Source organism: Stenella coeruleoalba (genome assembly GCF_951394435.1).
Source record: "Stenella coeruleoalba genome assembly, chromosome: 9".
NCBI classification, from domain to species: domain Eukaryota; kingdom Metazoa; phylum Chordata; class Mammalia; order Artiodactyla; family Delphinidae; genus Stenella; species Stenella coeruleoalba.
The window spans coordinates 38,602,344-38,617,534 of NC_137155.1; the positions used below are offsets into that span (position 1 = coordinate 38,602,344).

General features: G+C 38.7%; 1 protein-coding gene across 21 annotated transcripts in view; it reads left to right on the forward strand.

Moving 5' to 3' along the window:
• The window catches only part of DGKB (diacylglycerol kinase beta), a 909,303-nt gene that overhangs the window by 861,626 nt on the left and 32,486 nt on the right, over positions 1 to 15,191 (forward strand). For 16 of the 21 annotated variants that reach the window (XM_079932538.1, XM_079932527.1, XM_079932533.1 and 13 more), the window contains 3 exons: positions 8,738 to 8,858; positions 9,937 to 9,997; positions 11,753 to 11,801. In XM_079932538.1, coding sequence (XP_079788664.1) covers positions 8,738 to 8,858; positions 9,937 to 9,997; positions 11,753 to 11,801 — 231 coding nt within the window. The remainder of the gene's footprint in view (positions 1 to 8,737; positions 8,859 to 9,936; positions 9,998 to 11,752; positions 11,802 to 15,191) is intronic. The other 5 variants (XM_079932534.1, XM_079932537.1, XM_079932536.1 and 2 more) reach the window with 1 other exon arrangement.

Consider the following 15,191-nt stretch of genomic DNA (forward strand, 5'->3'; position numbering starts at 1 on the left):
TCTTCTTCTGTAGCTATAAAGTCATGAAACAGAATTCTCTTACAGCATAAGAAAGAAAAGAGGGAGGATATGTACAAAACAGAAGAATTCAGGTGTGTTTAAATCTATACTAACTTGTTAACCGGTAGCCTGTTAAAGATGTTGGCCCATCTGTCTATAATCTACCATAAGCCTAAAAGAATGAAAAGCCAAATGAAGCAGTGTCTTCTCTGACTTGAATGAGTCAAGAAGCGTTCATCGGGCTTCCCTGGTGGCGCAGTGGTTGAGAGTCCGCCTGCCGATGCAGAGGACACGGGTTCGTGCCCCGGTCCGGGAAGATCCCACATAACGCGGAGCGGCTGGGCCCGTGAGCCATAGCCGCTGAGCCTGTGCGTCTGGAGCCTGTGCTCCGCAATGGGAGAGGCCACAACAGTGAGAGGCCCAAGTACCGCAAAAAAAATAAATAAATAAAAAAGAAGCGTTCATCTTTTTTTTTTTTCTGTTCGTTCATCTTTAAGTGGCGAGGCAATGACGATGTTAAGTGTGTTGTTAGTGCCTGAGGCCATCACAGTTCCTGTCTCAGTCCTGCCCTCGTGCCCTGTCCACAGTTGTGGGGATTGGGGTGGAGTCCTTGCTCCTGCAAAACATTAAAACTCCTTAAACCCACACTGTTCTCATCAGAAACTGGGACTCCTGTTGTGCAGAGCCTTGAACTCAGCAGGTTTTCAAGGGCTCTCTGGCAGGACACCAGATATCAGGATATAATCCTATATTTTTACCGCTATCAAAAAGTTCCAAAGAAGATTTGGATTTCATTCTATCTAGTTATGTAGCCTCCTTTCTGAAGACAGACTGCCAGAAGAGTAGGATTTACTTCTGACCAGCAGTGCTTTTATGCAAATGGCCTGAGAAAGCACAGTAACCCCAATGTATTAGGGTTCCTCAGTCTCTTGCTAGGGGTATAATATGTATCTGTTACCAGGTATAATTGGATATCCAAACCAGCTCTTTTATACAGGATGATTTTTAGTATAAATCACTATTCTTCACAATTATATTTTGTCTTTAATTTAGAGCCTTAAGTTTATAAATTAGTTCAAATGTACTACCATGATTTAAAAATTTTACCTTTTCACAAGTGTGTTTCATATTTTGTTGAAATTAAAATAAGGCGACAGTAAATCTATCCTATTATATTCTGTAATACATTTCAATAAAAAACTGGTGTGCATAGTGCTTCTGGAAATTGAATATAAAGATCACATACATAGCCATATGTAAAATAATATTGGCACTACCCTCTACTAAATTGGATTTTAAGTTGTCTTTTAATTGTTGGAACTGCCTAATTCTTTTTTTTTAAAGATGGTAGCCAATTCTTTTTTTTTTTAATTTTATTTATTTATTGGCTGCGTTGGGTCTTCGTTGCTGCGCGCAGGCTTTCTCTAGTTGTGGCGAGCGGGGACCACCCTTCGTTGCAATGCGTGGGCTTCTCGTTGCAGTGGCTTCTCCTGCTGCAGAGCATGGGCTCCAGGCGCCCAGGCTTCAGCAGTTGCGGTGCATGGGCTGAGTAGTTGTGGCTCGCGGGCTCCCGAGCGCAGGCTCAGCAGTTGTGGCGCTTGGGCCTAGTTGCTCCACGGCATGTGGGATCCTCCCGGACCAGGGCTCAAACCCGTGTCCCCTGCATTGGCAGGCAGATTCCTCACCACTGCACCACCAGGGAAGCCCTGGAACTGCTTAATTCTTAGGAGAGTAAGGATTGGTTGTGACTTTAGCCCCTTAGCAGGCATCAGTGTTATGATGCAGGATGCCCCTCCAGAAGTTAACTCAGAATTTGCTGACATCAGCCTTCGTACATGGGCACTCGCTTTGTTTAGTGATGGCACTAATATGAGGAGACACATGAAGTAGCTTGGTTTATGGAAGAGGGCAGGGGAGGCATGGTGCTGTGAAAACATCCCCTCACAGACTAATGGCTCATTCACACAGAAAACAAGCGACAGCCTTCACTCCCTCCACCAAGCTTAACGAGAACAAACTGACTCAAGATCCCAGAAGCAGCAGTGTTCAGATTCACTGCTAGCTTGTGCTCATAAACTCTCTGCTTACATTTACTGATAATCCACGTTGCCAGTTGTAACAGACTGCTGTGGGAAGTCTTTAAGCTGGCTCTTTATGGCCTTGTGAATGAAATGCGTACGATTTCTTGGGTTGTGTGTCCTGAGGTGAAGGTCATCTTTCAAGTACGCCGTAACAAAGTGGTTGCAGGCCCTGAACTACTTTGGTCACAATAGAGAGGTGTTGACAGCATGCCACACTATGATTTCTGGCCTTTACTTTATTTTTGGATCCATTTAGGGAAGTTCCGAATTTTAGAATGAAAATACACGAAGTTATAGTCAGCTCTAGCTGGTTGTTTTTAAAAAACAGATGGCTTTAAAAGAGATGATGAAATCTATTCTTTAAAAGTCATTTTTAAAGTCAGGCATGTGATTCCGCTGTATGTATATTTATGTATATACCTTAACTCCTTATTTTTTCAGATTTCAGCAAAGAATGGGATATTTCACACTGCTAGATTTTCATAACTCTCTTTAATCCGTTTGTGTATTACATTCTAAACTTTTTCGTTTTTATTTTCTGACTACTTTGGATAGAAGTCCTTTCAAAAAGTATTTTGTGTTTCTCAGCCTTCTTATAGACTCTTCACAGTGTAATTCACACACATGACCTGGAGTAGCATTGTGAATGAGAGTTTTATACTGTATTATAATTTGGTGACAGCATCTGAAATGATTTACTGATGGGATTATTAATGGTACCATTTTAAGCTATCACATATTTCTTTGTAGTATTTTTTCTTTCAATTACTGATAACATTTAATTGGTTAGTTCTTACTGTGGTCAATATGTACAATAACATGGATTTTGGAGTCAAGAAACCTAGCTGGAAAACCAGATTTTCAACTATGTGTGAAGACTTGAACTGGTAACATAGTTTCCTCATCAATAAACTGGGGAGAATAATACCAGCCTCAAGGAATTATGGGGAGTCTTAAATGGAAAAAATGCCTGTAAATCCCTTAGAAGAGAGCCTGCTCATAGTAGGCGTACCATATACATAATCTCCATTTTCTTGATAGACCTGTAATTGTATAGTAGGTTCCCTGAGGTGCTAACATTTTGCTTTAAATATACTTGTACTGTGAAACACAGAGTTCATATTAATACATTTTTGCTTAGCTCTGTCCACTCGGGCCCTTTGCTAATTGCATTTTCTAATTTTTGGAGGTAGAGGAAAATAGCTATTTATGTTCATGGGGAGTACATGTAAATTAAGAATCAATGGGCAGGACTTCCCTGGTGGCGCAGTGGTTGGGAGCCTGGCTGCCAATGCAGGGGACACGGGTTCGAGCCCTGGTCCGGGAAGATCGTGGAGCAGCTGGGCCCGTGAGCCGCAGCTGCTGGTCCTGCACTCTAGAGCCGGAGAGCCGTAGCTGCTGAAGCCCGCACGCCCAGATCCCGTGCTCTGCAGCAAGAGAAGCCACCGCAATGAGAAGCCCGCGCACCACAACGAAGAGTAGTCCCCGCTCACCGCAGCTAGAGAAAGCCTGCACCCAGCAACAAAGACCCAACGCAGCCAAAAATAAATACATTTATTAAAAAAAAAAAATCAACGGGCAATAGATGGACATGTTAGAAAAGAATCCTTGAAGCGTTTGCTTTGATGGAGGAATTTCATACATCCCTTGGCTTTTTAAAAGTTTATTCTGGATCCTCAGGCATGTTTCAAATGTCTGCTAGATAAAACGAGCATCACTGGAAGGCATATAATCTACCCACAATCAGAAGGTACAACTCTATAGCTAGCTTCGTCTCGCCCTGGCCAAATAAGGACTTAATTGTTGGTGGTACAATTAGCAATTTAGGTGATGACAAAATGTCCTTGCTGAGTCAATGAGTGTGCCCCAGGACATAGCTGCCCCCTGTGTTGCAGCATGTTGCTGGACACCATGCATGAAGGAGTATGTCCTGCCCTGCCTCCACCCCATTCCTCTCCCTTCAGTACACACTGTATTCAACGAGATGCCAAAATGCTACAACCCACATTCAGTCTGTGTTCGTAATGCATCCTCTTCTGTTCCCTACATATGGCAGTCTGAAACAATTACATAATGAGACATATTATCAGGGTATAACTGTCAAAAACGAAGAGCCTAAGCTACGAATAAATATTATCCATTTATTAGCTGTTCTGCTCCTGTGTTCTCAAATCTATACCGCACCCCTGACTTTCAGATTTTACGTTTCATACCCCTGATTCCCTGTGTAGCACTAATGCAGCACTTACAATGTTCAGGAAAAGATATACAAAGTCATAAGGCAAATTAAACTCTAAAGTAGAGTTTCTTATCATTTTTGAATTATAGTCCTTTTTGCCAGTCTGGTGAAATCTACTGACTCTCAGAGTAATGTTTTTAAATTCACAAAAAAATATGCAGGATTACAAAGGAAATCAATTATATTGAAAGGTTAAGATTTTGATTTAGTAATATATGTGCTTCTTTTAAAAATATTTTTATTGGAGTATAGTTGATTTACAGTGGTATACAGCAAAGTGAATCAGTTATACATATACATATATCCACTCTTTTAGATTCTTTTCCCATATTAATAAATTACCTTTAGAAATCTGGGAGGGGCTCAATAATTATTAAGGTGTCAGTAAAGATTACTATAAATAGAATTTTGAAATATTGCAACAACTGTAATGTGATATGGAAATATCTATGATATCTGTCAGTGACAAAGTCAGAGATATTTCTACTACGACTATGGTTTCTTGCCTAAATTTATAATTGAAAGAAGTGCTTAATTTCAATTACATGTTAGTGAAAAAGTTACATTCTTCTGCATTCAGAGTCACTGACCCGTGTTAAGAATCTTGCTCTACCATATGCCAGTTTTGCTTATTTCATTAAGTTTCTTCCCTCTGAAGTACCTCTTCTAGACTCTCTATTTTAAATATGAAAATACCAAATTTGGCAGATTCTGTTGCCTCTGTTGTACCCCTGGAGCAATTTGGAAAGATATGCTAACTCTTTCAGGAACGTACTATTTTTCCCCTTCAGAAGTATATCTCATATCATTAATTGATCAAAAGCACCATCTTCCTTGGAATAGACACACTTCCCAATATCAGGAGGTCAGGCTTTCTCAGTGCTCAGCGGATGACACCCCCAGGGGGAGCTCTCACCTGCATCTCCTGGCCCAGATGCAACTTCTGCCTTCCTACCTATGATTCTACTTTCACAGGCAAGAAAGCCAACCAGATGCAATGACTGAGCGTAATGCTGAATGTGAAGCTGCTCTAGTTTCTTTTGTAACCGAGTTATTTAGAAACTTTGGTATTACATGATTGATAACAAACTGATTACAAGAAACCTCACAGTACATGAGTGTGGTGAGATGCCATGGTTGAGAGCAGCTCTCATACGCACCAATACACACACTGAGGAATGAGTGCTCGGACATTATGTCTTTCAGGCCACTCACTGTGATGCCATTAGGATTTATAGTGGCAGTACTAAAGTGAAAAAGTCAGTGGCCCAAAATAGTTAATGTTTTCTTAAGCAGAGTTTGACTCTTTCTCTCTAAAGGTCCAAATAATAAATATTGCAGGTTTTCTGGGCCATGTGATTTCTGCTGCAGCCACTCTCTTCCGCCATTGTAGTGTGAAAGCAGACATAGACAAAACCTAAACGAATGAGTGGCTGTGTCCCAATAAAAACTAATTTGTGAATGGTGACATTTGAATTTAATGTATCTTCAGATGTCACAATATGTCATTTAATTTTTTTTTTCCATTTGTAAACATGTAAAAACCATTCTTGCAAGCCATACAAAAACAGGCAGTGGTCTGGATTCGGTTCATGGGCTGTAGTTCACTACTCCTACTTTTAAGTATGAAAGCAATAGCCAGGTAGCAGACCAATTAAGGAGGTGAATCTGGTTGGTTATGACATCCCCAGGGACCTGCACTTAAAGTAAACTTTAGCTAGAATGTGACGTGAGGAAGTCTTTGATGTTTCTAGATGATACCGCATGTAGAAACAGAATTCAAAATTATATAGAAATTATCTTTGTCTGAAGTCAGTCAGGACCCTAACCTCAAAGACAGTATGTAAGAGGCAGCAATTGTACACAGACGTTGCAGGCTTCTGTATAAAAAAATGTCAGTGTTTATGGGAGCAAATTCATGCAGCACAAATTAGAATTTCTTTTTTTTCTGAACACTTAATTAGAAGGAATATGGTATTTATTTACTTTGACCAGAGCTAGTAGATAGACCACCATTTCTCTACAGTTCTTTGTGTTAGCAAGAACATGAAAGTTTGAAAGCCTAGGTCTTCTAAATCTGTAAGAAATGTCTTCATTACCAATTATTAATGGTAGAATTGATTTTCATGGCATTTTTGCAGGGAGAAAAACAAAGACAAATTAAAAGAGAAAAAACTCAGAAGGAGGGTGGTAGACAGTAGCAATATGGTGTGGGTGTAGACAATCCCTGTGATTCATGGAGAAGTTAGGGCTTATACAGATTAACTCTCTTGTGAGAAAGTATTTCATTTCTTGTAGCATAGTTTCCATCAACCAGATCCTTACAGAAATCAGCATAACATTTCACCTATCAAGCAGTGGAAAATATATAATACTAAATATGAACTTCACTTTTGTGGTGGTTGTTGTTTTATAAATATCACCAGACACACATCTGGGGTTTTAGTGCTTGCCACAGTGCAGTTTGCTGGTTGACATGTATCTAAAAAATGCGTATATTAACACCCAGGCTATAGAGCCAAGCACATTTTAGTGCCGGCTACAGCTGAAAGAATATGTTTCCATTCCTTGTCCATCTGTTCTTGGCAACATAAATTTAAACTAGAAACACAGAATAAGTTTCATGAGAAGTGAGTCTAAATAGGGTTTAGAACAGCAAGGTGAATGTTCTCGGTTATTAGGACTTGTTAACATTTGATCTGGTAGCTGAATGATCGTGTCCACGTGAAGAAATCTCATGCTGCAGCTAGAGCTTAAAGTTTAAAAAATAATAGTTTTTTTTAAGTCAGTTCTCTTCAAAAAAAAATACAGTGGATTGGTTACACTTTTTGTTTTCAGGGCCTATATAAAATTTGCCAAAGATCATAGGCCTGGCAAACTTTGAGATTTCAAAGTGCTATTCACCACACATTTGAACAACGCTGAAAATATATCATTTATTTCTCTGAACTTCGTGCTCAAATGGATTCATTAGTGGGGAATGAGGGCTTTCTGTACAAAATGGAGTACATACAACACACACATGCTGGTTTTTCTTCAAGTCCACCCTCAGCTACGACTAGCTATTACATGGTTATCTGTATAATCATCATGCCCTACCCTGTGCCACTCTATGCCACCCCCTCCAGCTTTTGTTGCTGCTAAAACAATACTAAACAATTTATTGACATTTGAAAATACATGGGATTACATGAAAATATCAGTATAGAAAAGGATCATATATGTGCATCTAGAATGTTACCTTCAAATCAAGGGTTCAGGCGTTCTGAGCCAAATAAGTAAGCGAAGGGGCTGTGTGCTGAGACCGCGCTCTGTCGGCTTTTACTGACGTTAGTACTTCCTCTGCTTTCCCACTGAGTGAAAGTCTTCAGGTTGAAAAGGGACTTTGGAGCTCACACAGAACACTCTCACTCCCTAAATGAGAAATACTTCTATAAGTTTTAAAAGTATCTCTCTTTGGTATGGCTCATTTATCAAATACAGCATTGTGGTTAGGCCTCAGAGTGATTGGATTCAAATTTTGTCTCTGTCACTTCCTATGTATGTTAATATGAATAAATTAACTTCTCTAATTTTTAGCTTCTCTCTCTGTAAATTCTAATAATCATATTTGTCTTAAACTGGTTTTGGGGGGGGGAGCCAGTAAGGTGATATACAGAGGGTGACTAATCCAGTGACAGGCACTTAGGAAACAGTCGACAAGCAATATGTAATACTATTAGCCTCTTTTTACTGTCCTCTGGTAAAAAAAAAAAAAAATTATGATTGTATTGTGCTAATTATCAAACCTACTCCCAAGTAGAATTTGGTAGCACATTCCTTATCATAAAAAAAAAAATTTCTATTTTTCAAATTCAAGAAAAACTTGACATCCTGCTCAAGTTTACCTATGACTTTGGACGAGTCACTCAATGATTTAGGGCCTCAAGTCTTATCTTTAAATTGAGAAACTTTAATTCCATGATCTCTAAGGTCTTTTTTTCGAGTAATTTAACAAAATCATGTTTGACAGCATATCCTCATACTTTATTTATAGTATTGAAATGTGTATTTGCTGCCGCCAAATGTCTGCTGTGGGATGTAAAACGTTCCATATATACATGTGGAATAACGTTAAGTTTGTTGATGTTAAAAACTACTGGTATATTTTTTGGCATTATTTGGCTCAGAATCCATTCTTCCCGTTTTGTTTTAGAATAAGCTGACAGCACATCTTTTCCCACAGCACCTCAGGGTCTGGTTAAACTGAGAGTTTCAAAAGTAGGCCATCTTGTCGTTACTTTTAGTAGAGTATCCAAGACAGAGAAGCTTTCTTTGTGAAGTAGCTTTCATTTTTCATTTCCAGAACATCTAATGACATGAAATTGTGCACATATGCATATGCACTGTAATTTACAAGGTTTCTGTTTTCTTTCAGATCTGAGCGATCAGCTGCTGGAGGTGGTTGGCTTGGAAGGAGCTATGGAGATGGGGCAAATATACACAGGACTGAAAAGTGCTGGGCGGCGGCTGGCTCAGTGCTCCTCTGTGGTCATCAGGTAGCTCTTTCTCTGTAATTGAGAAAGGAGGTTGACATGGCATAACTACAAATTAATTAAAGCCATACAAGACTCTGATAACCATGTTTGTTTTATCTGTGCCTCAAGTTATCAGTGATTAATGCTGATGTATTTCAAAATAATGAAAATGACAGTATTTACAAAGTGTTGGTTCACTGTTACTTACCATGTCCATTGGAATTTGATTCTCTTTTGTTGAGACCGTGGATACAATTCTAACATACAAATTCTACCCCCTCTAATCTGGCTCACACTCAGTTTAATTTACTGAAGCATCAAAGTATCTACCAGGCAAATTACCCAATGAAAACACTGTTGACGCACCATTAACTTACATTCTTTCATGGACTAAAGTCTACCATTGCTTCTATAAATTAAATAATAGATTATTATAAAGTAAAATTTTATATGCATATTACATTTCAATCTTTACAAAAAACATTTTTTTCAAAATTTTACCTGTAGAGAAAAGGTCTATTTTTACCGTAACGTAAAACCACAGATTATAGCACAGATGTAATTGGTGTTATATATATGAAAGTGCTGATACTGGAAAATCTGAGATGTCAAACACTTTTTCTCCACATTTACAATGTGGGTTTGCATGAAAACAAGGGAGGCCCTTTTGGCTGTAGGAATTCTGATTGTGGCATTAGACATAAACACTACATTTGTCTTTTGGCATCCAGAATTTTTGTTTATATCACGACAGTTACCAGGAAACTCTTAACATTCCTGTAAGGAAGACACCTTTCAAAGTATTCATTAATAGTCAAGAGTTGAAGTTCCAGGACTTCCCTGGTGGTCCAGTCGTTAAGACTCCGAGCTTCCAGTGCAGGGGGTGCGGGTTTGATCCCTGGTTGGGAAACTAAGATCCCACATGACACGTGGTGTGGCCAAAAAAAAAAGTTGAAGTTCCTTTCAAAGAGATAACTTGAGTGCAGAGCCCAGTTATTACCATATTTGCATTCCCTGGTCTCATAATTTTTTATGGGACATATAGTCTGTTGTATCAAGTATTTCCATGTTAAACTTAAAATGAAATATTTTTCCCCAGGACTAGCAAGTCTCTGCCAATGCAGATCGATGGGGAACCATGGATGCAGACCCCATGCACCGTGAGTACAGAGTAATTAAAATGCTGTCACTTTCAATGTTGCTTCCCAGATACTATATATTCCCATAACTAACTAATCACATACTCCTATAAGTAAATAATCACAATACCTAAGCTTTGGACCTATCACCCAGTACCTTTTTTTTTTTTTTTTTTTTTTGGCAATGATTAGCATTTGAATGTTTGTGTTAGCGAAAGTATAATCTTTGGATACCGTAGATCAATTATAAACTCTGGAAGTAAGCAAAATTGATAAAGTTTCTCTTAACCTTTCTTGTACTTATTTCAGAAGGACTTATAAGAAAAATATTTATGGGATCGTCAAACATAATTCTCCCTGAATTTATTACCCATCTGTTCTTTTGCCTCCACTTGGGGATTTGAGGTCTTCCTTCTCTATAGAAAAACGACCATTGTAGTTGTTCTCTGCATACTGAGATATTATTTCACTCAGACATTTAGATCTCCCTAAATTTCATTTGTATAGTGAACATTTTATTGCATTTCAATAATATGCTGGGCACTTCTCTTGGCACTAAGAATAGAAACCTGATCAATAATATACGTCATGATCAATAATAAAACATTGGAATAATAGAACATGGAATAGAATGTATTCAATAATATAATTGTCCTCAAGGAACTTACATTCTGATAATAGGAGATTAAATAAATTAATAATTATAAACAGACGCATAATAAATATAACTTTTGATTACTAGCGTTATGAAAAATGACAAAGAGGAACTGGATGGAGTATGAAGAGTACTACTTTATTTTTTTAGTTTTATTTTTATTTTTTTGCGGTACGCGGGCCTCTCACTGTTGTGGCCTCTCCCGTTGCGGAGCACAGGCTCCGGACGCGCAGGCTCAGCGGCCATGGCTCACGGGCCCAGCCGCTCCGCGGCACATGGGGTCTTCCCGGACCGGGGAACGAACCCGTGTCCCCTGCCTCCGCAGGCAGAGTCTCAACCACTGCGCCACCAGGGAAGCCCGAAGAGTACTACTTTAGACAAGTGAGTCTGGGAGCCCTTTTTGAAAGGAGGGTCAAAAGCTCAGTATGTTAAACAGTAAGAAGGATGACGGAACGACAATTTTTAGAGGTAGGGTGAGAGTGTAAGAGGTAAAGTAGAAAAGATGGGCAGGGGACAGATCAAGTAGAAAAAATGATGATAAAGAATTAGCATCTGATTCTAAGTGCAGTAGGAAACTATTGGAAGATTTAAGTATCATCTGATTTACAAGTTTAAAGTTCACCTTAGCTGCTATGTGGAGAATGGATTGTACTGAGTAGCAGCTGGGAGATGGGGTTTATCAGAGTGGTCTGGGCTTCGGCAGCAGAAGGGGCCAGGAAGTGGGTGGATTTGAGCTACACTGTGGAGGTGAAACAGGGAGAAGTTGTTAATGAGTTCCCTTTGTGATGAGGGATTGGAATGAGGGAAAGGGATGAATGGAGGGTAGCTGTTATCTGTGAATGAGGGTACCATTTACTCCGTGGTTAAAATTGGGAGGGGGAAGTGTTTAGGGAGTGACAAGGTTCTTTTTTTTTTTTTTTAATTTTTAAAAAATTTTTTTTTTAGAGGTAGGTAGGTCTTAATCTTAGATTAATACAAGCATTGTGCTAAGTGCTGGTGTTAACATGGTTGCAAGTGAGTGGTGTTGGGGGTTTTTGGAGAAATAATTGACATACAACATTATATTAGTGTTCATTAAATATTCACACAAACTCTAAATAACGGATATCACCATTTTTCAGATGGAGAAAACTGAGTCCTTAGGAGGTCAGATAACTTACTCAAGGTCAGGTATGTAGCACATAATGGAACTCAAACCCAGGACTCTGATTACAGCCCGTTCTCTTAACCACTAGTTAGCTACCAATTTCAAAGAGCGCAGCTTAGCATATAACATGGGAGTCTTAATTTTTACCTTTCTGTTGGTTTTACTCGGAAGCGTTTGGCTCAATCTTTGTGTACAGCACATAAATATGACTTTTTGTTTACTCCTGGTATATTCCTTTAGCTAATTGAACCCTAAGTTTGTGAAATCCATTAATTATGTAATAATAATGTAAGACAAACTTGTCAAAAAATCTTTCAAAAATGACTACTTCCTATGCCTACTGCTATCTCTGTACTTGGTTCCAAATATCCTTTAAAAAAATTCCTGTTCCTCCTTTTACTAGCATGTATATATTTACATCTTGTTTTTCTTCACTCTGCCAGTGACACTTCTGAGTTCACGTTTACACTCACATGGATATTAAAGGTCTTGTTTTTGTTGTTTCCAGTGGTGGTGACGATGTGCTGTTGGTAAAGATTAGGATGATGGTGCTAGGGGTAACATCACGATGGTGATGGTGGAAAAAGTGGTGAAACTTATGGTGACGGTAGTTCTGATGATGCTGGTGGTAGTGGTGATGGTGGTGATGGTGGTAATGATGAACTGGTAGAGTTGCTGTCACTGATGGTAGTCACAGTGGTGGTGGTGATTGTGGTCATGTTGCAGGATGGTAGTGGCAGTGGTAGAAGCAGTATTCTTGTCTTAATGAAAGGTCACTTTTCTTCAGCCTGGGTCACAAAAGAATAAATGAAAGACAGTGAAACAGAACACCTTCCATGAGTACTTTGCATTCCTTTGGACTCTTCTCAGGGAGAAGGGAAATTTAGTCCCTGTGCCATGTTTTAAATCAAGAAGGATTAATGGCAATAAAAATATCTAACATTTATTAAGCTTTTAGTTTGTGCCACATAGTTTGAGACACTTGACCTGTATTGACAAATTTAATTCTCACAGAAATCCTATAATAAGCTTCATTTTGTGGATGAAGCAACTGAGGCAGACAAAGGTTAAATAGTTTGCCTGATTCCACCCAGATAGTAAGTGGCAGAGTAGAACTTGAAACGCATGTAGCCTGGCTCCACTGTCTGCACTCTTCACGACTACTCCCCACGCTGGATCTCCACCTGAGAAGGCCCCAGGCCATCCCCTGTGACCCTCCGCTCCAGAGTATGACCTTTGATAAATCACTTACTGCCTCTCCCTAGCTTTAAAAAGTCTTTATCTATTAAAATGTAATTAGTGCGCTATAATACTTGTAGCTTATTTCACACAAGCTCTTCTAATGACTCTTTTGTTAACTTTTCTCTCAGCGAGTAACACGATATTCGTTTCACCTATTAATTATCATGATCTAAACAATTGTTAAGTTACTAATTTTTATATAACGACTATTTAGTTTTCTCTCCGTGTAAACTCTCTTATTCATTTAAAACATTTATTGCAGTCAACACAGTGGACCAAGAACTGTACTAGACTATGGCTCGTTATTGTTATTTCGCATCCTGGCCTACTCTTCTTTTCCTAGAACCACATGGAGATCTGAACTTTAAATTTCACTTTAACTGAAGAGAGTATTTAGTATTCATAGTGTTGGTATGGTTGAACTTAAGAGTGTTCTTTGCTTCAACTGAATAACACGTTTCTCTTACAGAACATAAAAATGGTAGAATGTTAAAATTCTTCGCTGAATTTAAATATCCATAAGCTGATACTCAATTTATGAAGAAATTGCTCTAGATATAATTTTAGAGCACAGCAGAAGTTCTGCTTTTCTTTAAGTGGAATATATAAAATAGAAAATCATGTGATGAGTGGGTCTTGATTCTTACATCAGTTAATATTTTTTTAAGAATCAGAGTAATATAAATTCTGAAGATAGGTGTGTTGGTGGTTGCACGACAGTGTGAGTGTACTTAGGCCATCGAACTGTATACTTAAAAATGGTTAAAATGGTAAATTCTATGTTACATATATTGTATCACAATAAAAAAAAGTAATTGAAAAAAAATAAGATAATATTTACTTACAAATTTCACTAATCCTAAGTTCCAATTACCAGGAAAAACAAAAAGCTTAAAACTGTCTCTTCACATGTTGTGATTATTTTTAGGACCTTTTAAATTATCTCACTATAAAGTAGTCAACAGAAACTTGTTAGATACTCCTTTGTTCACAGTTTTGTAATAGTCACTGAGTTAACAGAGGATGGATTTTAGCCATTTAACAGTTAGCTATGTTAACAAGCATAACAAACTAAAGACACAATTAATTCTAGAAGACATTGTATTGAAACAGTTCATGAAGAGCCTTTCTTTAGGGTGGACTCCAGAGCCTAACTATATTCCCCTTCCTATCTTCCTCCCCATTCCTTCCTCCTGACCGCTTCAAACATACTGACTCTGTTGTCCGTATGTTCCCATTGTGGGGAGAAAAAAATGAACAGCTTAGGGGGGAGACAAGGAAGAGCAGTAATATATGGGAGGTCAGACACTCGGTCAGATTTCATTTTGTATCTGCACACCCAGCCCTCCCACCCCAATTTATTCTGAGTGATGGGTGTCTAGTAAAGTTTCATTAAGTGAGGAGTGACCATGCTAAGCCTCCAATTCAGTGTAACCAAAATGAACGCATCAGGTACCTCCTTCCATCTCCTCCCCATCCACCATATAATGACTTTTTCTTACAATTCCGAAATTCCTGCTCCTCCCTTTCCCATATTGAGTTAGTGGAGCCCAGTGTTTCCTAAGCTAGAAATCTGAGAGTCATCCTGTACTTCTCTCCATACCCTAAAATTCACTAACTGTGCCCACTTGATAATATGGCATATTTCTGGACTCTTTTCTTTTCATCCCTACCACCATTGTCCTAGATTTGGCCCATTTCATTTCTCCTCACTCTCAGCAATAGCGACATCAATCTTTCCCCATCCCCATGTTTTTTTTTCTATTTAGATCCATCCTTCACTTTTCTACCAAAACGATCACTAGAAAATGCTAATCTCACCATGACACTCTTCCAATTAGAACATTTAATTACTTTCTATCTGATAAAATATAGTTTGAATCGGGCTTCCTGTTTCACTGCTATCATCGCTTACTTCTTTTTCATATTTTCATATACTTTCCTCTTGCCCAAATAAACCTTTCTCCTTCTTTAGTTGAGTTACACAACTCATTTTTTGAGATTCATTTCATGCTGCCACTCCTCCATAAATTCTGTTTTGAATATCACCCCTCCCTTCACTCTATCCCGTCCCTGACCCCAACTAGTCTAAAAGCGCAGCCCCAGTGCTTCATAGCTTTATCAAAGAACTAACTACGTTAAATTGAAGTTATCGGCTTTTCTGACTAGCC